General features: G+C 53.5%; 1 protein-coding gene across 5 annotated transcripts in view; it reads right to left on the bottom strand.

Moving 5' to 3' along the window:
• The window catches only part of RPTOR (regulatory associated protein of MTOR complex 1), a 424873-nt gene that overhangs the window by 10141 nt on the left and 391560 nt on the right, over positions 1-23172 (bottom strand). For all 5 annotated transcript variants that reach the window (XM_054256583.2, XM_054256581.2, XM_078374864.1 and 2 more), the window contains 4 exons: positions 12689-12794; positions 7888-8002; positions 6325-6449; positions 4003-4107 (listed from right to left, as the gene is read on the bottom strand). In XM_054256583.2, the coding sequence (XP_054112558.1) occupies positions 4003-4107; positions 6325-6449; positions 7888-8002; positions 12689-12794 (451 nt within the window). The remainder of the gene's footprint in view (positions 1-4002; positions 4108-6324; positions 6450-7887; positions 8003-12688; positions 12795-23172) is intronic.

Genomic DNA, 23172 nt, shown 5'->3' with positions numbered 1-23172 from the left:
CACATTGGTCAAGCTGCTTTTGAACTCTTGGCCTCAGCTTCAGCCTCCCAAAGTGCTGAGATTAAGGCGTGAGCCACCATGCCCGGCCAGTGATGTTTTATAATTATATTTTCTAGTTGTTAATTGCTAGCATACATATATTATTTATTTTTGAAATGCAGTCCCAGGCCAGATGTGTTTATTATACCTGTAATCCCAGCACTTTGGGAGGCTGAGACTGGAGGACTGCTTGAGCCCAGGAGTTCAAGATCAGCCTGGGCAACATAGCGAGACCTTGTCTCTATAAATAATAAAAGAGTAGCTGGTATAGTGGTATGCGCCTATATTCCAGCTTCTTGGGAGGCTGAGGCGGGATGATCGCTTGAGCCCAGGTAGTTGAGGCTGCAGTGAGAACAAGACCCCATCTCGAAACCAAAACCAAACACAAGCAAAAATAAATGGAAAAAGAACAGCCCCCTATGGCGATGCCCCTGCCCCCAGCAGGTCAGAAGCAGGGGCCCTGGTGGGTCCCAGGCTCTCACCTTGCAGCCCTGCTCCATTGGTGAGAGGCCTTGTGACCACAGTGAGGGAAAGTGTATGACCAGGCAGAGGGCACCTGCTTCCCTGCTTCTGCCCAGGAGAGCCCAGCTCCTGCTGCAGCCGTGCAGCTGACAGAGCCCGAAAACACAGAATTGGAGCTCCCCTCTCCCTCGTGAAATGCTGTTACCTAAATTAATCACGAAGGACACTTGCTGCCCACCCCAGACATGCTCTTGGGAAGTGGCGTCTGGGTCACCGAGGAGGACACTGCCCGAGATTCCTGCTACATCCCTTTTAGTGGCTCCTTCTACCAGGGCCCAGTGCCGTCCTGCCGGGAGGTCCCACTCTGAGACCTGGAGGCGGATGTATGAGCACAGACAGCTTAGCTGCAGACGTTTTCGGGTTCCACTCTGTTTAAGCCAGGAACCTATGGGAGCTGTGCATGGTGGGGAGGGCCTGTGGTCCCAGCGACTCAGGAGGCTGAGGTGGGGGTATCGCCTGAGTCCTGAGAGGTTGAGGCTGCAGCGAGCTGTGATGGTGCCACCACATTCCAGCCTGGGTGACAGAGTGAGTACCTGTCTCAAAAATGAATAATAAGAACCTATGGGAAGAAACTGGTTTAACGGGCAGCAGGCCACCTTCTGGGGTGGCAAGGATCCTTTGAACTAGGTAAAGATGGTGGCTGCACAACTTTGAAAATGCACCGGCTAGGCATGGTGGCTCACGCCGGTCACCCCAGCACTTTGGGAGGCCAAGGCAGGAGCCTGCAGTGTGTGTGCCTGAGCTGGGGGCACCCCGACTGGGGCGAGTCCAGGAGAGGCGAGTGGGTGCTGGGACGAGTGGAGGTCGCGCCTTGGGGCTCTTGCAGGCTCCCCACAGCAGAAGCTGGAAGAGGGTCTGAGCCCCTCAGTTCCCGGGGAATATGAAACCTCTGCAGCTCCCCGGATCCCCGCGGTGACCAGGTCAGACGTGTGGTGGGTCCTCAGGGAGTACCCATGAAGATGGAGTGTCTGGTCCTTGGCCATTCATGTGAGTCATTTATTCCCTTCACTGTCACGTTGTGGAGGTTTGCCAACTGCTCACACTATTAATCTATCAAATGCCAACACTGGGTCCCGGTGACTGTGACCTCTTAGGAAGGGTAGTGGCCATGCCGTGGTCAGCATTCACGGCTCTGGATTCATGTAGTAGTATTCCAGTCAATGACAATTACCCTTGGGCCAGTGAGATGGATGGCCTAGCTCTCCTGCTGGGACTCAGGCCCTCCTGTGACACGGTGACCTCCTTGGGTGATGCTGAGCCAGCGCCCCAGGAACCACTCGCCACCCACATCCCGTCCCTGCACGAGTGTCTGTGTCTTGGAGGCCTCTTCTATAAGGACACTGGCACACTGGGTTAGGGCCACCCTGGTGGCCTGGTTTGACCTTAATCACCTCTGTAAAGGCCCTGTCTCCAGCACGAAGGCCGAGGTACCCAGGTAAGGCAGTGACATGCCGGTGTGGGGGACATGCCACAGTCCAACCCTGGGCCTCTGGTGTCGAGGGGTGTAGTCAGGTGATCCCCAGTCCCTTTATAGTTCAGATTCTGTGACACCAAGGGAATTGGTTTGAACCAGTCCTGGACACATAGCAAAGCTGCAGCAGCAGTGACACACCTGCCTGCTGCCCACACCCAGGTTTCCCATGTCCTGTGCCACCAGTGCCCAGTGACACCCTGCTTGGAGGCACAACCTCCAGGGTTGTGCCTGGCAGCCCCAGACCACAGCTGACACAATCTTCCGGGCCTGGGGCCTGGAGCTCTCACGTCCAGCGAGACTCCTCTGCTGCCTTCCCCCGAGGTAAGAGCCTCGTTCTCCATCCCCAAGACCCCTGAAGCACAGCACAGGCTCTTGCTCTGAAGGAAGCACTGGGGGGTCTGGGCTAAGAAGGCCACGTCCCTCCTTGGTGCTATTTCCTGATGTGTGAGCTGGGCCCCGCTGTCCTGAGCCAGAGAGACCCAGAGCCCATGAGAGACCGAGGCACAGGCAGCAGGTCTTGTCTCCTGCAGCGTGGCCTGGGCATGGACGTGTGGATGCTTCCGGGGGGGTCCCAGGGACCCCGGTGCCAGCTGCAGGTGTGTCCTTTTAGCACTGCGTTTCCAGCAGGTCCAAGCCTTGGACTGGGTGGAAAATTCTCACAAAAGCAAACGAGAGAAAGAGCAAGGCAGAGCCAGGACTTGGCCAGGTGCTCCCGTGCTGAAGCCCAGCTTGTCCCACGGCACCACTGCTTCTGAGCGATGCCTGGAAAACAGCCTTTCCTTGATCACTGATCTTTCATCTCTCGAAAATGACACAGTGTCACCAAAACTGGTCTTTCGGAGATGCACTCAATGGCCGGCGAGTGGCTTGACCCCCCAGGCTGGCCACCCAGCTGTCTCCTGGGACCCCTCCTGACCAGGGCCTGGGCTGGGGCTCACCTCTCCTGCCCTGTCCCAAGGAAACTGTCACACCTCAGATGAGGGTTGCCCCACGGGGCAAGCAGAGCCTGGAGATCGGGACAGAGGCAAGTGGAGTACTGGGTGTGATGTTTTTTGCTCGATGAAACTTAAGAACATGGCTACATTTAAAAAACATCCAGCATTTGAGGAATGTCCACCCTGGAGCTGCCCCCATGAGGCCCCTGAGGCATGTGAGGGCTGCATCTCCTGGGACAGAGGGGCAGAGCCAGCGCAGGCCTTACACAGACGGCCGACTATGAGGTGTAAGGCTACATCCACAGGCCACAGACAAAGACACAGAAATCACACACTGGCAGAGGGAGCCGGCAGTGGGGGCCAGAGGGGGCATGTGTTCACTCTTAGCATCGCCAAGGGCTGCAGGATTCGCTGAAGGGCAATGACTCCTGGAGGTGAATGCCTGGCGCTGCCGAGGGGCTTCTGGAAATGCAGACCCCGTGAGCCTCCTAACTTCTGCCTGAGTCCTTCCAGAAGGACCTGCGGGCTTGCGCCCCGCCCCTCGCCCAGGCTGTGCAGTGGCGCAGGCAACACGCAGAGCTGTGCACAGAGATGGCACTGCAGCCGCTCCATTCCACCAGCCTAGGCAGGCCGGCGAGCACATGAGACCCCAGGTGGCCATGTGCACCCACTCCCAAGGAGGAGTTACCTTTGGGGCCAGAGAGTGCGAGTGCGTGACGTGGGCCCTTCAGGCCCTGCCAGCAGTGATGCTGTCCCAAGCAGCAGGTCTGCAAGCCCAGGCAGCAGGTCAGGGACAGGGCACCTGTGGGTGGCTGACCATGTCCAGCCCTGGGGCTCCGGCCAGGCAGTGCACTCAGGGGTCTGGGGCTCACGCGCTTCTGGGGACATCGGCGGGGGGCTGCTGCTTTGGGATTTCAGGGACTCTGAGGGGGAGCAGCCTGTGTAGAGACAGCCCCAGAGGGACCGTCGAATTGGAGCATGCCTACAGCCCCGGGAGCACCTTCTGCTGTGGGAGGAGCTGGCCGGACCCACCTCGCGTCGTAGGCAGCATGTCGGAGAGCCCCTGCCATGCGGTCACCATCTCCGGGTTCTTTTCCAAATCAGCAAAATTCTTCCAGACCCTGATGGCACCGTCATCTGGGGAGGGAAGAGAGGGAAGGAGGTGAAGCAGCCCCGGCTGGCCTGGCCTGTGCTCTGTGTGGCAGTAAGAGCCCTGCCTGGCCGACCTGCTGCAGTGAGCTGGGTGGGCAGCATGACTTGCCACCATGGTTCCAGATCTCTGGGTGCCCGCCGACTTGACTCTGCCCTGAGATCCACATCTGGGAGAGCCAGCGGGAGGAGCCGTAGCCCGGGGGGATGGGAGACCACAATCCTGTCCCACCCTGGCCACAGAGCTCAACTCTGAGTGAGGTTTGACTGCTCTGGGACCTAAGGCTGCCCCTTCCTCCCTCCAGCTCGGGGCCATGGGGTTTCCTGGAGGGGAGGCAAGTGGGTGAAGCCCAGTTAGGTGGGTGGGACTGCGTTTTACTCTCTGGTGAGCCAGCCTGTGCCAGGGAGCAGAATGAAAGGCCAGCTTCACAAAGGACACACACAGGGCCCTTATTCCTTCCTCCCCATTCCTATCTGTGCTCCACAGAGAAAGTAGCCTTGACCTGAAGGGACAACACAGACGTCTGGACTCTCTGCCTAAGGCTTGGGCAGGGACGCACCGCCCTGCTCTTAGGGGCTTAGAATGAGGTAAATGGCCCTCTGTGTCCTCCAGCAGACGGTGGGGAGGTTGGCTTGGGTGTGGGGCAAGCATGCAGGTCCTCTGAGCCTTCTGGGAACCCTGCCCCCTGGCCTCTCCAGCCCCTCCTGCATGGCCCCCAGGTGCCCTCAAGCCCCAGCTGCTTGCCCTCGTGGTTGATGGCCTCTCCTCCACCTGCCTGCCTTTCCCGCTCTCCATCACACAGACTGAATGTTCCCGGGTCTGGAGCTGAAGCCCTTCCACTGCTGTCCGGAGCCTGCTCTGTAAAGGACCCCAGCCCCTCTCCAGTGCTTGCTCTCTCAGCCAAGGACCTGCCCTCCCCGTCTGGTGCTCAGAGATGCCCACAGTTGGCCTCTGAAACCTGGGCTGAGCCTGGCTGGTCCTTGCTCCTGCCACTATGTATCTCCTCCCTGTCACATCTGACAGCTACAGGGAGGAGGGCGGGCTTTCGACATGGGTTGATGCTACCTGGTCCTGAGGTGGCACTGGTCAGAGGAGGGGCTGCACCAGGACGAGTACCTATGGCTACGCCCCTCACCAGAAGCCCTCAACGGCGCCGAGAGAGGGCTGCACACTTGCCAGCACAACCAACTTGACACTTGTAGAGGCTCAGGGGTCCCGGGGCTGGGGCCGACAGGGACACGCTGGGTGGGATCTGGGCATCTGCCTTCGCTTCCCTCACCTGTGCCCTCCTCTCCCACCCACCTCCCGGCCTCTCTAATCTCTACAGGAAGTGCAGCTTGACTGACGTGACTTCTCATCCATGAGAGGCAATGGAAGCAGGTTTTCAAAGCGCTAAAGGAAAACGGCTGTCAACGTGGGGGAACTGATGTGGAAACAACTGTTTCAAACTGAGGGTGAAACTAAGTCATTTCAAACCCCCTCCCAAAGACCCCCCAAAACCCCCAACCCCCCGAAACTAAGACATTTCAACCCCCCTCCAAAAAACCCCCCAAACCCCAAAACTAAGACATTTCAACCTCCCTCCCAAAAGACCCCCCAAAAACCCCCAACCCCCTGAAACTAAGACATTTTGAACCTCCCTCCAAAAAACCCCCCAAACCCCAAGAAAACCAAAACCAGAGTGAGACCCACGATGCCAATGAACCACTGCTCAGCAACCACCACAGTCAAGGACGTCCTTTCGGACGTAGGACAGGACCTGAGGAGGTGGGTGCCAGCGCCTGGTGGGCACAGCCAGTGGCGAACCAGTCGGCAACGCCAGGAGACCCTGGCTGGAGAGGACTCGGCATGTGTCGGGGCTTGGGACAACCCTCCCCGGTTCTTGGGTGACACATGGGACCTACCCGGTATCCCACAGGGTTTAAGAACAGAGGCTCTTCCTGGTGATGGAAGGGCCAGAGGACCGAGATGAAAAGACAGGTCCCTATAACCCGAAGGATGGGGTCATCTTTGCTCTCCTGCCTCTGCTATTGAAGCCCTTCCCCCCAATAAGCCTCCCCACTTCTGGATGACAGTGGCCCTCACGTATGAGCAGGGCTGTCTGTAAGACAGACGTGCAAACGCGTCTCAGGATCGTATGTCCTCCTCCCCTGCCACTCCCCCAGACTCTGGGCTCCGATCCCGGCTGTGCAAACCCCGCTCACCCGTGGCTGTCAGCAGAAGCGAGCAGTCCTGGCCATTCAGATATTCCATGGCAGTGACCCTTGTGTACCGAGGGTTCCCATTGTGGAAATAATCCAGCTTCTCCCCTTTCTCCCAGTCCCAAAAGCTTCAGGGAATAAGAGGAATGAGAAAAGTCATTAGGAGACTGCAAACCAAATGACAGTGAGGTACTGCCTGCGACCCGGGGCGATGGCAGCTGTAAAACCACACACCGCAGCCAAGCACGGGCCCGCACCTGCCATCCCAGCCACTCACGGGCCCGCGCCTGCCATCCCAGCCACTCACGGGCCCGCGCCTGCCATCCCAGCTGCTTGGGAGGCCGAGGCAGGGGAACTGTCACAACCTGGGAGCTCATGACCAGCCTGGACAACAAGGCAAGACTCTGCGTCCAAACAAAGAGGAACGGTGCTGGCAAGGATGTGGGAAATGGGACCCACGCGCTCTCCCGTGGGAGGGAAGCAGGCATAGTCCTGCGGAAATCAGCCAGGGGGCTCCTCCGAAAATTAAACAGAGCACTGTCAGATGGTCCAGCAATTCCACTCTGGGCACATCCCCAAGAAACAGAAAGCAGGAACTTGAACAGACACTTGTACACCAATGTTCTCAGCAGCGCTATTCACAATAGCCAAAAGGTGGAAGCGACTCTGGTGTCCATGAACAGATGAGCGGATAGATGTAGTGTGGGCCATCCACACAGTGGAATACTGCTCAGCCATGAAAAGGAAATTCTGCCATGTGCTATACCTTGGGGGAAACTTGAAGACACTATGCTGAGTCCAATAAGGCAGGCAAAAGGGGCCACACCCCCAGGGACTCCACTGGTGTGAGGCTCCTAGCGGGGGCCACTTCAGAGAGAGGCAAGTAGAACGCTGGGTCAGGGGCACGCAGGAGGAGCTGGGGCCTGATGGGACCACACTTTGGTTTGTGTGATGAGAAGCTTCCGGAGACCAGTGGAGGTGCTGGTTGTGTAACAATGTGAATGCGCTGAACGCCACTGGTTGCACACTTACAACGGTTAAAATGGCAAATCTTATGTGATGTATGTTTTACCACAATTTTTAAAAAGAGAGGAAAAAGAAACAGAGGTATGAACCAAAGGGATTTCATGAGCTATAAAGAGAGCCTCCCGCTGGACCTCCCCCATGAGGTGGGCACTCTCTCCACTACATAAGGGTGACACTGGCTGTGAACTAAACCCACTTCTCTTGGGCACCTGGTGTCACTTATTACTGCTTTTCTGTCACACACTTGCTTCTGCAGACGGGGCAGCAAGCTGGGGCCCCTGGGCACACCTCTATTACAAGTGTGATCAGGGAGCCCCTGCCACTCCCCTGTGACCTGCAGGCAGGACACATGGGGTGCGTGTGTGCGCAGCTCAGTCATAGAGAAGGTGAGTGGGGCATTTCTTGGGAAACGGCGCTAAGGGTCCCGGGTGAGTGCCTTGATCTGCTTTTCAAGGAAGAGGAGCGGTGCTGGGGGGTGAATGGGGTATCACTGGGGCTGTCAGTCAGCTGGAAGTAGGGCCCCATGAGCGCGGTACATACCAGATGCTATCCTTGTCGGCTACGGCGATGCATGGAGTGAAGGGGTGGAATTTCACCACAGAGGGAACGCCGGGGTTCCTGTTCAGAAATATCTGGTCGTCCAATCTCGTGATGCCTGTCAAAAGAAACACACAAGCATGGATCCAGGAGCCAGCGCCTTTTCCCCTTTTCCTACTTTTTAAAGACGAGTCCTGTTCTGTTGCCAGGGCTGGAGTACACTGATGTGATCACGGCTCACTGCAGCTTCCGCCTCCTGCTCCAGTGATCCTCCGGCCTCACCTCCCCACGTAGCTGGGGCTAGAGCGTGCGCCACCAAACCTGGCTACTTTTTGGCTTTCTGTTAAGACAGGATCTTACTAGGTTGCCCAGTGTGGTCTCAAACTCCAGCGATCCTCCTGCCTTGGCCTCCCTAAGTGTTGGGATTACAAGTGTACACCCAGCCAGTAGCCAGTTTTTTTTTTTTTTTTTTTTTCCTGTTTTTGAGATGGAGTTTCCCTCTTTTTGCCCAGGCTGGAGTGCAGTGGCATGATATCGGCTCACTGTAACTTCCGCCTCCCGGGAAGGGAGGAATTCAAGCGATTCTCCTGCCTCGGCCTCCTGAGTAGCTGAGATTACAGGTGTCCACCACCACACACGGCTAATTTTTATTAGTAGAAACAGGGTTTCACCATGTTGGCTAGGCTGGCCTCAAACTCCCAACCTCAGGTGATCCACCCACCTCAGCCTCCCAAATTGCTGGGATTACAGGCATGAGTCACTGTGCCCAGCAAGCCAGTCTAAATCTACAATAAATATTCATGATATATCTTATCATGGCCGCCATCAATACCTTGGGGACTTGGAGAGGTACAAAGGAAGCAGAAGAAAAGCAGAGTGAAGGGAGGGGCCTGACCACCTGCTGAGGAGTAGGCACATCTGGGCCTTCAGTGGGGACGGCAGCCACTGAGTTCCCAGAGTGAGGGCCCGGGGCGCTGGCCGTAGGGTCCATGCCTTTGCTCAGAACCCCCAAAGCTCCCGATGCCAAGCTGGATTCGTGGAAGTGTTCGGCGAAGCTCGGCATTGGTGCTCATGTTCCTGTACATTTATCTGGGTTGGATTATACAAATAAAGTGCTAAAGGTTTCAGAACAAAGCTCAATAGGGCTCTAATTCCTAACAGACTTGAGATGGAGACACAGGTGCGGCTGCCACAGTCCACATCGCGGGCAGAGTCGGGTCTTTCAGTCTAGAAAGATTGCAACTATGAACTTCCTTGATGGAGGGATCTACTACAGAACCACACATTTAACGTAAGAGGGGAAGTGGACTTAATCACCAGGCCCCCAAATACCAGCACTAGAAAATAAGTCCCTCCCTCATGACTTTGAAAGGCTTTGTTCTATAAGGAACCATAAAAGGAAGCTGAAAACACAGAGGGGTCAAGATGGATTCCAACATATCTCAGTGACTGAGCTGAGATTTGTTCAGAGCGGCTGGTGGTCTGTGGGTGCATAAGCCTGATGGTCTGTTGCAGTGCCAAGGACGGAAGCTGGGCCACCTCCCGGTCTTGGCCGCAGTCACCTGCATGGCTCTGGGCAACCAGGGGGGCATCTTGGAGACCCCAAGCCTTCCTCAGCTGGACACAGCTCCAGGTGGTATGGAGCGAGGCCACCTGGTTCTTACCAACCACATCCTCGGCTGAACTGGTCTAGCCTGGAGGACCGCGGCGGGCCACAAGTTTTCCTTTTGGGGAGTGGTGGGCTTGTGCTCTGGCAGGAAGTAAGACAGCCAAGTATAAAGGGGTCCCCAGAGAAACTCCACCAGCCTGCACACTGGGAGAACAGTGGGGAGCCACAGAAGTTGGTGCCCTTTGCAGGAGGAGGAGCCCGGCCTCTCCAGATCCGGGGCATAACCTGGGACTCAGTCTGCGAGGCAGGAAGCGCTCCAGCAAGACTCTGGCTTCGCGGAGATGACCTGTTTCCCCCTTTTCCTTTTCACCCAATCAACCCTGCCCTTCTCACCCTTCAAAGTGCCTGGGAGCCTAAGTTTTCATGGTCGTGGACAGGGACCCCATTTTTATCTGGACTAAAGAGAAAGTCCTATAACAGAAGGAGCCTGCCCTCAGGGAGCAAGGTCAAAGCCACAAGACTTGGGCACTCCACTGCAGGCCGCTCTAATTGGGCTTAAGCACAGCCAAGGCCACAACTCACCCCCCCCGCCCCAGAAGCTGACAGCCCCTCCGCCTGTGCCTGGCACTGTCCAGGCGGCACCAGGGCTGCAGCGTCTGTAGGCTGAAGCCTCGCCGGCACTTGGTGTGCTCAGCACCTTGGGTGAGCTACCCCATTTCCAACACTGTCAGTCCCCAGCTCCTGTCCTTAAACAGCAAGCACCCAGACCACAGAAAGGTGAGCCATGTTACATCAGGAGGGGCTTCGGCTTTGGTGTGGCAGAACACTGAGTTACTCTAGCGGCGTCTTCACTCTCAGCTGCAAGGAGTGTTTGGAGGGCATCGACAGGGAGTCTTGGAGGGAGTTTGGGCGTAATTCCAAGCACCGAAAGACAAAGGGGAACCCCACCCAGCCCACACATTTTGTACTTGCGCAAAATTAGTGTGTGACAGCCAGAGCCGTGACTGTCGTCCAGGAGAAGGTGAAGAGCCAGCCAGGGCCCGAAAGACACAGGACTTCCCAATCCTATCTCCTGGGTGACGGTGACTCTCTCTGGCTAACTCTCTTCCATCTACAGGCATCTACAGCTTCTCCTTTTTCTCAACACTCACATCTTTCCCAGCACACAGTTGGTTGTCAAGTAAAAAAAACGTGGCCTGAATCTGAATTCTGAGCACAGCAGGACCGGGAGGAGGGTGCAGCCTCATTCCTCATGGCTCCCGGTACCACACCCACTGGCAAAGTCTTCTGCGTCTTGAGGCCTCATTTGCTGGCGTCTCCACTGACTCAGCAGCTCCTCCTGTGTGTTTGGACAATCTATCTCCTTTTTTCACAAAGAGAACTCCCATCTCTGGTTTACAAGGATTTTTTTAGTTTAGAAATCTTGGTTTTGTGTCTTGAACGCCAGCTCTGTTTCACACCCTGCTCAATTCTGACCACAGCCTCCAGGCCAGAGCGAGACTTTGGGCACCAGGGGCAGCTCATCTTCCGACGTTGCACTGTGTGAGCCAGACTCAGCTCCCAAGCCTGTCTCAGGCAGCAGGCAGCCCCCAGGTGCTGGCCATCCCAGCCAGCAGGGCAGAGTCCTAGGGAGCCACCAACCTCCCAGGAAAACAACCTCTTGTTGCCACCACCCGGAGACGCCGCAGCCAACAGGGTCATGTGTTCTCTGCTGGAGAAAGCCACCCTGGCCGCAGGGTTCAGCTCAGCGGCGGAGGCTGAGGCAGCACGCAACACGGGATGCTGTAAGCCTGGTCAGCCACCAGCTCTTCAGATGCACAGAGGGTACAAACCACCATGATTAGCTTTCGGCACCACAGCCACCGTCTGCGAGAACGTGAGATGAACCCCAGGCCTTTACAGGGAGAGCTGTATGGGAACATGCTTCAGAAACTTTGCTGGTCCCAGAAGTCAGCACTCTCCTCAGTGCTTAGCAGGGCAGAGGTGTGAGCCGGGCCTGGACATGCTTCCTGAGGACCAGGCCATGGTGCCCTGCTGCCTGTGGGCAGGGCTTGCACAAAGCTGGCAGGGCCCTTGGCTTCAGCAGAAGGCATCTGTCTTACAGGTCATCAACTCCAGCTTTAGAAAGTAACCCATAATAATCCCTAGAATTTTATAGGCCAGAGATGCAAGGTCAGAACAGGCAACGTGCAGACTGGGGTCAGCGTTGTTTTCTGATGGGGCTGATTTGGTTGGGGGTAGCCTGAGGTCCCTCAGCCAGAGCTGGCTCAGTGGCAGGAGCCTGTGGTCATGGGGTGGGGGACGAGTGCAGACTCCACTGCTGCTCTGCACCCTCAGTGCCCTCGGCGGGGGTGGGGGAGGTACAGGGCTGGGCCTGGACCCCGGCGCTGTCCTGGATCCTGGGGAGAGTCCAGGGTACCTGACGTGGGGCTCCCTGACACCCTCATTGCTGTGTTGACTCTCAGGGCCTCCCCGATGCCCACACAGTCCCTCAGCCTGGGGCCACCTGCAGCCCAGATCTCCTCCAGAGCTCCCTCTGCACAGGTCCCCACTCCTGGGCTGCTCCCTGGCCCTCCACCCCGGGTGCGGCCAGGAGGACAAACAACGAGGCAGGTGAAAGGGGCAATTCGGCATCTGGTGGCAACTCTGGGAGGTTTGGGAAAATTGTGACTCAAGTGTGGGGTGATAGAGCTAGCCACTGTTCCAGGGACAAGGTGGAGACCACCCGAGGAAACGAGGGCCTGCCATTTCCACTTTCTGTTCCCAGGGAAGGACATGCCAACCGTGGAGCCTGCACAAAGACACCTGTCTGGGTGGGGAGACGTGGACTCTCAGAGGCCTTCCCTTCCAGAAATGTCAACGAGCCACGTTCCGCTTCTATGAGTTCCACCTGCGCTCATTGCCCTGTGGGCTGGGAGAGGCAGAGTGTTGGGAGAGCCCTCCTCCCCGTGGTGGCTGCGCACCCACCCCGGCCCCGCCCCCTCCACTCTGGGCTGCAGGACCTTGAGGAGGAGCCTGTCATTTCCAGCAGCTTTAACGTGCTTATGGGCAGGGTAGGTGGGGGGCGGGTCTGCTGTGGGACAGTGGGTGGCGGGAGAAGGTTGTGTGCGGGGCCGAGCGGGGCCTGCTCACGGGGCCCTACCCCCAACCCCCAGCCCTGGAACGAGCCCCTGGCTGGCTGTGTTGGTGCCTTACCCTTCTGGATGACTTGCTGGGCCTGCCTCCTGACATGGCTGTTCCGCAAGAACCTCCACTCCCGCTCCTTGCGGATCTGACTCTCCAGGTCGTGCTCCTCTGGGATCTTCAACAACAGAAAACACCCAGTTACACCCCTCAGTATCAGTTGCGGGGGGGTGGGTTCCAGGACCTCTCGGATACCAAAACCCGGAGGCTCAGCCCTGAATGAAAGTGTGTGGCCCTGTGAGAGCAGCACAGTCCTCCCCACACCTCAAACCCTCGCCTCAGCCCTGAATGAAAGTGTGTGGCCCTGTGAGAGCAGCACAGTCCTCCCCACACCTCAAACCCTCGCTAGCTTGCTCACCATACCTGACACAGGGTAAAGGCTGTGAAAAAGCTGCTCTACCGTATTTTTAAAATTTGGATTGCTTTTTGTTGTACTGTCATTTTAAATTTATTTTTGTTATTTAAATTTGTTTTTCATCCAAAATTGGTTGAATCTGCAGATGCAGCACCCGTGGACATGGAGGGCTGGCTATAGTGAGTTTTGGATAAAGGTGCCTCTTTCTCCAAGGCTGAAGCCTGTGGGCTTCTGCTCTGGCCAGTGCACCTGATGCACGGGCTGTTGGTGGGTCTGATGTCTGCTCCGAAACACATGCTGGCCACTCCCCGGAGCTGGGAGAGGCACTCTCCAGTCCTGTGTTCACTAGTGTGGGGGCTCTGAGACCCTTGTGCGAGCAGCCTGTAGGTGAGGCTGACAGGTGTATGACAGGGAGCAGGGAAACGCCTCCCCAGGGAGCGGGGGGCACTGAGGTCAGTGCTGAGCAGCAGGGCAGGGGCACTGAAGTGCTGCTTGGAACACTGAGGACGCAACTAGGAGGCAGGCGTGCTCAGGAGACACTGCTCGTATTTTCCCACTAATGCAGAAGGGAAGCAGGCAGCTGGCTGGAAGACGAGGGAGCTTACGAGGCAGAAGGAAGATGGCCTCATGCGAGACCAGGCCGGGCCTGGACAGGATGCGGGAACTTCCTGGGCAGCAGGGGGCTGCCACTAGGCTCCCCACGGTGGAAGAGTAAGGAGGGTGCCGAGCGGCAAGCCTGGCTGAGGTCAAACTAACTCGTGAGAACTTCAGTGTCCTTTGCTAACGAGACGGCTTCAGAAAGACCACGTTTATTTTTGCCTGAAACATGCAGACGCTGGACATGCTGCTGCCCTCTTTTCCCTGAGCAAAGGTCCTTGCTTCAGGACCTGTGTGTGCGTGTGTGTGTGCGCGTGTGTGCATGTGTCTGTGTGTGTGCATGCACATGTGGGTTGGGTGTGCCCATTCAGCGTCTAGAGAGGTTTACACTTGGCAGATACTAGCCAGGATCTAATCGACTTTCCGCAGGAGGACGGCCACTTGTCCGGGTCACACACATGCATTTCCTTAAGCATATATGCCAGCCAGTCAATCTGGCTGAGTCTGTTCCTTGCTAAGAAACTAAGACTTGTGAAGACCCAAAATATAAAAGAAATGAAATAAACAAGATAAGAACCACACTTCCTTTTGGATAAAAGCAACTCTGCCTTGACAAATGAAAAAGTTGCTTTCTCCGATAGAAGTGGAATGAAGGACAGCACGCACGGCCGTGTTTGCGTCCTTGCATGTAAATGTGGCTGGGGAGGAAAATGGAATCCACACGCGGAGTTTTAGGAGGTCACTGCAGGTGGTTACTATGCGCAAATGTTTACAGAACGTTCTTTGTGTTTCGGGCTCCAGTGCTTTGTGTCAGCTCTGATTACAAAACAGGCAGGCAGAGCCCAGAGCCTGCTTCTGACCCTGTGCTCAGGGACATCTGCGGTCGGTTCCTCGAATTTTGCTGCTCTGCTTCTTAAAAGTCACAAAACCACACCTGACCACACAGTGACAACAACACAGCGAAAAAGACATCCAAACCCAGAAGCAAGGATGAGAAGGTGTCAGGCGGCTCCCTCCGCACCTTTTCTGGTTCATAAACAACCCCATGATGGCAAGTGGGATAGACTGCAGGTTCTGAACAACTGGGTTCACTTTATGACAATCCTGAGCTTATTAGATAAGAAATGACAAATGGCCAATAACATGGAGCAGTAATAAGAAAACACCCGTGGTCGAAAGACTCAAAGCCGTGCAGGAACAGAGACTGCACTTTAATGAGACTCAGGTTTCTCTGGGAATAAATTAGAGAAAGAGACTGAAACGCACTTTAGAGCAGGAAGGCAGAGGAACCCAGTGGGAATTCCAGGACCTTGGCCTGAGCTCGGGCAAGGAATCCCGATGCGGGGGGCAGACATGGGGTGGCTTCAGAGCGTCAGCTCCAAAGATGACAAAGCCAACGACCGCAAGGTGGAGAGGGAGCCCCTGCCCGAACAGAGGGGCACGCAGGACGCCAGGAGACAGGAGCCGCAGGGTCTCAGGTGGACTGGCACCTGTCCTGTTGCCATGGCACTGCAAGGGCCCTCTCCCAGCCCAGGAAAGTGGCCTCCAGGGGTAGGGGGCTACCACTTCCCTAATCTGAGCCCAAGGACAGAGCCCACAGCCTTCCCTTACAGCCCTTGCTGAGCGGGGAATAGACTTTCTGGACAAAAACACAGTTCTGGAACCACCCCAAGTGTGTCTCAGGACAGCCAGCTATTACCATGTGGGTCACAGGACAAGCACGGGCAGGAGTGGAGCTGCAGCGTGAGGCAGGAGGGAGCCAGTGGCTGGAGAGGCCGGGAGAAGGCAGAGATGCCGTGGAAGATGCAGGCGCCCACCCTGGGAAGCCAGGATGTGACTGCCACTCAGGACGGAGGCAGCAACTGAGACCGCGCTACATATGGCTTCCCGGGGTGGCAGCTCTTCATCATTGGCTCTGTCACGTCCTCTCCACCGTGTTCTCTTCAGGCTGGATAAAAGCTTTCCAGTGAACAAGGGCCCAGGCCCAGCGCAGGCTGAGCCTCCCTGTAAACAGAGCTCCCGGAGGCTGCAGTGTGGTGTCGGGTGCTGCTGATCCTGTTCCGATGAGGATCTTGACACTCCTGGTTCCTCACACCTCTTGGCTTCCACTCAGACAGAAACCAATTACGATTCTGAAGCCTCCCACAGAGGCATCCGCTGAAAGCCAAAGAAACACAACTCCCTTCCTGTTGCAAAGAAAAACTTGGGGTTCAGGAACAAAGAAAGATGAGAGGGTCCCCAGAAGACTTTTGGGAAAGTAGCAGTTTAAGGCAGTTTTGGGGTAAATCCTTATCTGGGGAGTCTGGCAGCCCTAGGGCTGAGTCTTATTTTCAACCCCTCTGAATTTAAAAAGGTTCAGGGTGCAGCAGATCAAATTCAAAACAGGAACATGGCTATCAAGATTGAGAAAAGACTTGGGTGAAGGCAAAGGGGAGAGGGACCCACGGGGAAAAGATGGCCAACACATTAAACGCCTGCACTCTGAGCTTCTCCTCTCCACTCGCACAGCTTCTGATCACCTGAAATGAGCGAATTTGCCTGTTACTTGCTTTTCCCTTGTGCTTTTTATTATTTTTCCCACTGTGTAGCAACAAACTGTTCCCTCCCCACTAAACAATCAAGTCACCTCCATGAACAGAGGCAGCAGAGGAGGTGGAGGAGGAAGAGGTAATGGTGTGTGTCCTGAGTCCACAGTCAGGGGGTTATTTGATTCCACCAGTGTCTCCCGTCTACATTACAGCCAAGGACACGGCCTTTGTATCACCACAAATCACTAAGAGATGGAAGAGATGGAGGGGGAAGCTCTGATGGAAGCTAAACACAGCATTTATATCATCTTTCCTGTGACTTCAGCACAAGAGAAAAAACGTTTCTTTTCCCTGTGACATGAGGTCGATGGAGATGTAAATTACGTACAGTGAATTTCACCCTCTTTAGGTACAGGCGGAGTTTTGATAAATGCTGACAGTTACATGACTACCCCTGAATCAAGATACAGAAAGTTCCATACAGTTTTGCCTTCCCTGGAATGTTGTATAAATGGATCGCAAAGGATGCAGTCTTTTGAGCAGCTTCTTCCATTTAGCATGATATACTGGAGATTCGTCTGTGCCATTGCATTTATCAGTCATTTAGTTATTCTGATGAGTCTTCCATTACATGGCTGTATCAGTTTCTCTCTTTGCCAGGTGTCTATGAGTACTGACTATGAATACAGTCACTCTAAATATTCACATACAGGTTTCTCAATGAGCATGTTTTCACTTCTCTCGGTGAATATCCAGGAGTAGAATGGTTGGGTTGTATAGCAGGTGTAGGTTTAACTTTGTAAGAAACCAACAAACTTTTTCAAGGTGTCTGTGGCATCTTGCAGTTGCAGCAGCCAAGAAGGAGGGTCTCAGATGCTCTGGGTCCTTTGTCAGCACTTGGTATTGGTAGCTTTTAATTCGAGACATTCTAACAGCTGTGTGGTGGGATCTCACTGCACGGGTCTGTACTTCCTGCAGTTAAGATCCTTCACAATGACTATCGCACCATGTCCTTATTTGCAAGCTGCACGTCATCTTTGGTGAGCTGTGTGTGCAAATCTTTTGCCATTGCTTCTTTATTGGGTTGCTTATTTCCTTATTATTCTTGAAGGTTCTTTATGTATAACAGACACAAGATCTTTATCAGATATGTGCTTTATAATTTTCTTTCAGTCTGTGACTTTTCATTTTCTTAACCATCTTTAAAAAGCAGTTTTTAATTTAGATGAAGCCCAACTTATCATTTTGTTGACTTGTGCTTTTTGCATCTTATTACAGAAGCCATTGCCTAACCCAAGGTCAGAAGTATTTTTTTTTTCTGTTTCCTTCTAGAAGCTTTATAGTTTTAGGTTTCACACTTAGGGATATGATTCACTCTGAGTTACCTGTTGCATAAGGTGTGAGGTATGGATCAAGATTAGTTTTTGTTTGTGGCAAATAGATGTCAATTGCTCCAGTACCAATTGTTGAAAAGACTATCCTTTCTCCATTGAATTGAACTGTTTTTGCACCTTTGTTGAAAATCAACTGAACACATTTGTGTAGATCAATTTCTGGGCTCTCTATTCTGTTCCACTGGTCTATGCATCTAACCTCTCATTAATCCCACACCATTTTGATTTTTTTTTTTTATAGTGAGTCTTGAAATCAGATAGTGTGTGAGCTGTCTAACTTTGTTTTTCTGGTGCAGAATAGTTCTTGTGATTTTAACTTGCTTTTCCCCATACATTTTAGAATAAGGTTGTCCAGTTTTACCAAGAAAATCCTATTGGGATTTTGACTGGGGTTGCATTGATCTATGTATCCATTTAGGAAGAACTGGAATCGTAATATTATTGAGTCTTCTAAACAGGAGCATGGTCTCCATTTACTTAGGTCTTCTGATTTCTTTCATCGGTGTTTTATGTTTTTCAGAATACAGATCTTGTGAATATTAAAAATATTTATACTTCAGTATTTCTAATTGCTCATATGAAAATGCAACTGCTTTTTGTATAATGCCTTTTTTTTTTTTTTTGAGACAGGGTCTCACTGTGTTGCCCAGGCTGGTCTTGAACTCTTGGGCACAAGTGATCCTCCTTGCCTTCGCCTTCTAAAGTGCTGGGATTACAGGCATAAGCCACTGTGCCTGGCTGGATATTGTTAATACTATGCTGAGGATTTGGGGGTCTGTGTTTGTGCAAGATACTGGTTTGTAGGGTTTTTTTTTTTTTTTTTTGGTTTGAGATGGAGTCTCATTCTGTTGCCAGGCACCAGGCCGGAAGCATAGTGGTGTGATCTCGGCTCACTGCAACCTCTGTCTCCTGGGTTCAAGCAATTCTCCTGCCTCAGCCTCCCGAGTAGCTGGGACTACAGGCATGTGCCACCACGCCCAGCTAATTTTTGTGTTTTAGTAGAGACGGGGTTTCACCATGTTGGCCAGGATGGTTTCGATCTCTTGACCTTGTGATCCGCCCGCCTCGGCCTCCCAAAGTGCTGGGATTACAGGCATGAGCCACCGCACCCAGCCGGTTTGTAGTTATTCTTTTTTATTCTTTTTTTGAGGCGGAGTCTCACTCTGTCACCCAGGCTGGAGTTCAGTGGCACAATCTCGGCTCACTGCTACTTCCGCCTCCCAGGTTCAAGTGATTCTCCTACCTCAACCTCCTGAGTAGCTGGGATTACAGGCACGCGTCACCACGCCTAGCTAATTTTTGTATTTTAGTAGAGACGGTTTCACCATGTTGGTCAGGTTGATCTCAAACTCCTGACCTCAAGTGATCCACCGCCTCAGCCTCCCAAGTGCTGGAATTACAGGTCTGAGCCACTGTGCCCTGCCCTGTAGTTTTAAAATCTTGAGATGTCTTTGGTTTTGAATGCTGCCTTCACACACTGAGTTGGGAAGTGTTCACTCCTCTTTAATTTTCTGTGAGAATTTGAGCAGAACTGGTATTATTTCTTCCTTAAAGGTTTGGTACAGCTGCCAGTGAAACTATCTGAGTCAGATGTTTTCTGTGTTGAAAGTTTTTTAGTTAAAAACCCATTTTCTTGGCTAGATGCAGTGGCTCACAGCCACAGTCCCAGCGCTTTGGGAGGCTGAGGTAGGAAGACTGCTTAAGCCTGCAAGTTTGAGACCACAGTGAGCAACACAGTGAGGCCCCATCTCTATGCACAATTTCGAAATTAGCTGGGTGTGGGGGTGCGCAACTGCAGTCCCAGCTACTGGGGAGGCAGAGAGAGGTGGGAGGGTTGCTTGAGTCCAGGAGATCGAGGTTGCAATGAGCACCAATTGCACCACTGCACCCTACCTGGGCAACAGAATGAGACCCCATCTCAAACACCACAAAACAAAAAACTTCATTTCCTTCCTTCCTTCCTTCTTTCCCTCCCTCCTTCCTTCTTCCTTTCCTTCCCTCCCTCCCTCCCTCCTTCTTCCCTCCCTCCTTCCTTCTTCCCTTCCTTCCCTCCCTCCCTCCTTCTTCCCTTCCTTCCTCCCTCCTTCCTTTCTTCTCCCCTTCCTTCCCTCCCTCCCTCCTTCCTTCTTCCCTTTCTTCCCCCTCCATCCCTGCTTTCTCTCTCTCTTTCTTTCACACAGACTCTCACTCTGTCAGCCAGGCTGGAGTGCAGTGGCTCAATCTCGGCTCACTGCAACCTCTGCCTCCTGGGTTCAAGCGATTTTTCTGCCTCAGCCTCCTGAGTGGCTGGGACTAAAGTCGCGCGGCACCATGCCCAGCTATTATTATTATTATATTGCCATACACATTTTAGTATCAGCTTGTCAATTTTTGCAAAGAAGGCTGCCAGGGATGATGCTGAATCTGTACAGCTGTTTGGGGAGTTCTGCCAGCTTAATGGGAGGTCTTCTGACCTATAAATGTGTCTTAATGTTTTGGTACAAGTCTTGCATTTCTTTTGCTAAGTTTATTCCGAAGCATTTTATTAATTTCACTATTACTGCAAATGAAACTGTTTTCCTGATTGCATTTTTAGGAAAACAGTTTCATTGCCGGTGTGGATGAGCTCACATGCTGCTACACTGCCACGCTGGGTTTTAAGTTCTGATATTTATTAAATTGGATTTCTACGGATTTTCAGTGTTCAGGATCATGTCATCTGTGAACAGAGGTAGCTTTATTCCTCTTTCCAATATAATACGTTTTATTTCTTTTGCTTGCCTAACTTCTTTGGAGCCAATTTCCTGTTCAGTGTTGAAGAGAAGTGGCAAGAGAGGACATGTTTGCCTTGTCACCTTCCTTTAAGAAAGATGTTTGTGTGTACAGAATTTTAGATTGAGAGTCTGTTTCTTTCAGCACTTTAAAGATATGACTGCACTATCTCTGTCTTACATGGTTTCTAATGAGAAGTCTGTGGTGATTCTTGTCCTTGTTCCCCTGTAAGTAATGTGTCTTTTTGCTCCAGAGGTCTTCTTTGCAGTGGCTTACATATGTGAGCTGTGTGTGTGTGTGCATGAGTGCGCGTGTGCCTGCATGTGTGTGTGTGCGGGGGTGTGTGCGCGCACGTGCGTATGCCCTGCTTTGAGAGCTCTGCTGGATCTGTGGTGGGTAGTAGACGGCTTCGTACTATCCTTTTTTCACAGAGTCGAGCTGGAGTGTTCGATGCTTCGGGCTACCCTGACACTCTCAGGTGAACTGCAATCCTGTTTGCTTTCCACCCTCTGTAATCTTCGTGCTTCATTTTGGTACTTTCCATAGACCTGTCTAAATTCACAGATGTTTTTCTCTTGGCTATTTGAGGTCGCAGATAGACTCGGGGCATTCATGTGACTCTTTCTTAGTCTCTTCCTCTTTGCTGAAATTCCTCACCTGTTTATCTGTGTTGCCTGACTTTGCCATTAACGCCTTAGGTCATATAAATCTTGGTTATTTCCACTCCTCTGTTAGTGCCGACATCTGGGTTGCCTTTGAGCCGCTCTGTCTGTTGATGGTGGGTGTGTCTGTCTTATATTTTGTGGGGCATCTCGTAGCTTTCCTTTTTACTTTTTAGTAGAGGTGGGGTCTTACTGTGTTGCCAGGCTGGTCTTGAACTCCTGGGCTAAAGTGATCCTCCTGTCTTGGCCTCCCAAAGTGCTGGGATTATAGGTGTGTGGCACCATGCCCAGCCTCTCCTAAGTTTTGAATAAATTCCAGACTTCATGGGTAGAATAGCAAAGACAAAGATACACACACACACACACACACACACACACACACACACACTCTAGAGGCATACCCATTTCCAGGCACCTATATACATACATAGGTGTATGTGCCTGATCGTGTGTGTGTGTGTGTGTGTGTGTGTGTGTGTGTGCATGCACGCATGCCTGGGAATGGGTATGCCTCTACTGCTAGACTGTTAGAGAGTTCAGTCAATCCAGTGAGGCACTGAAAATCGGAAGGGCCTGGATTTTACTGTTGCTATGGTGACAGTCAGCACACGGCCACCTTCAGATTCCTCTCGTGCTACCTTGAGCTTAGAACTGGCCTAGCTTCTGGAGGGTTTTCACCAGGGTTCCCACCGCACCCTCCCTTGGCTTTTGGCTTTCCCAATGTGTCTGCATCTCAGGGGGCATCTCTCTCTATGCCCCAGTGCCCACCAGGGCTCACTGCTGTGCCAGCTGCTTGGAGCTTGCTGGCCTGCTGGAGGGGTCTGAAGGGCTCTCTGCTGCTTGGCCCAGACTCTGACTGAGGCAGGGCCTGCATCTCTGGGCTTTGGGGCAGAGCCTTCTCAGTGATTGTCCTGCTCCCTGCAGTGTGGCCCCCGTGGCAGGTCCCTGCCCCACTGGAGACAGAAGGTCTTCTTTTGCAGTTCTTCTGTTGCCTGTGCTCTGGGGAATGACAGGGTTTGCTGCCTTTCCATCAGGAGCTGCGGATTCTGTTCTGTGGGGCCCCCGCGGGTCCACACCTCTGGGGGGGCTCTTCTTGACTCCCACCTCAATCTTCTGGGTGAGGGCCCTGTGGACGTCCATAGGCCTGTGCAGCTGTGGCTCCCCAGGGTCCGAGATTCTCCACTGGTCCACAATGAGCCTTGCACAGCCCACTGCTAATTTCTGGCGAGTGTTTCTCCCCACTGGCCCCTTCTGCTCTGCTGCAGGGAACTGGCACTCTCGGCCTGGCTCTCCTTGGAGGCACCCTCCTCCCTTCCCCCTGCAACCTCAGCTCTCTAATGGGTTCAGGGGGGTCAGAATTTTATAGCTTCTCTGCCCCTTTCTTATTTCCAAGGTGGTAGTGGTGATCTTTCCAGCTGTCTACAGGTGGAGGTGGAGCCAGGCTGGTGCTTTTGCCAGAGCAATGCTTCCCATGTGCTTGAGGCCAAGGAAGTGCCCACAGGACCCTCCGCACTGCCGCCAAGCAGAACTAGGATGAAACTCTCTATGAACGCACAGTTAGAATAACCATGTACTTAATTTAGACAACACTGGGTAATTGCAGTGTTTTCTAAAACAAGCCTATCTGACCTGGTCTGATAAACCCGACCCCTGACTGTTTAACACTCAGCAGGAATTTACCACACAGGCGCTGGCACTATGGCCAAGCGGCACCGCGTGGTTCCGGTTCCCGCTGCGGGAGGAAGCCATCCCGCTGCCTCAGACGCCATGAGCACCAGAGTCCTGTTGGCAGTGGCCGCATGGAAACAAGGTCAGAGAACACGACGTCTCCCACTTCCACCCACCAGATGCATTCTTGATGCAGCCTCCATCCAAAACCAATGACACATTTGGCTCTGGCATTCCCTGAGGGGAATCGACCGATCGTTTGCTTTCCTTCTGAGCTTTCCAGGAAGAACAGGAAGCACCCGTTTTAGAAGCTGCAGCTGGGGTGGGACCAGCTGGGCTCCCAAGGTGGGTGAAGCCCACAGCAGACTGACGGGTGTGGATGATCTGGGGGTGAGACGAGGGGCCTTCTCAGGCTCTGCCGCCTGCAGGTTTGTGTAAAGTATGTCACGTGCCATGCCATTCTCAAAGGAAAAACAAACAAAAAACAAAACCAAACAGAGAAGTCATTTTTGTGGGAGAATCTGACAGGATGCTCGCTGTG

The sequence above is a fragment of the Callithrix jacchus genome, chromosome 5, assembly GCF_049354715.1.
Source record: "Callithrix jacchus isolate 240 chromosome 5, calJac240_pri, whole genome shotgun sequence".
NCBI lineage: Eukaryota > Metazoa > Chordata > Mammalia > Primates > Cebidae > Callithrix > Callithrix jacchus.
The sequence above is the reverse complement of the archived record's forward strand: the minus strand, read 5'-3'. Positions and strand labels throughout refer to the sequence as shown.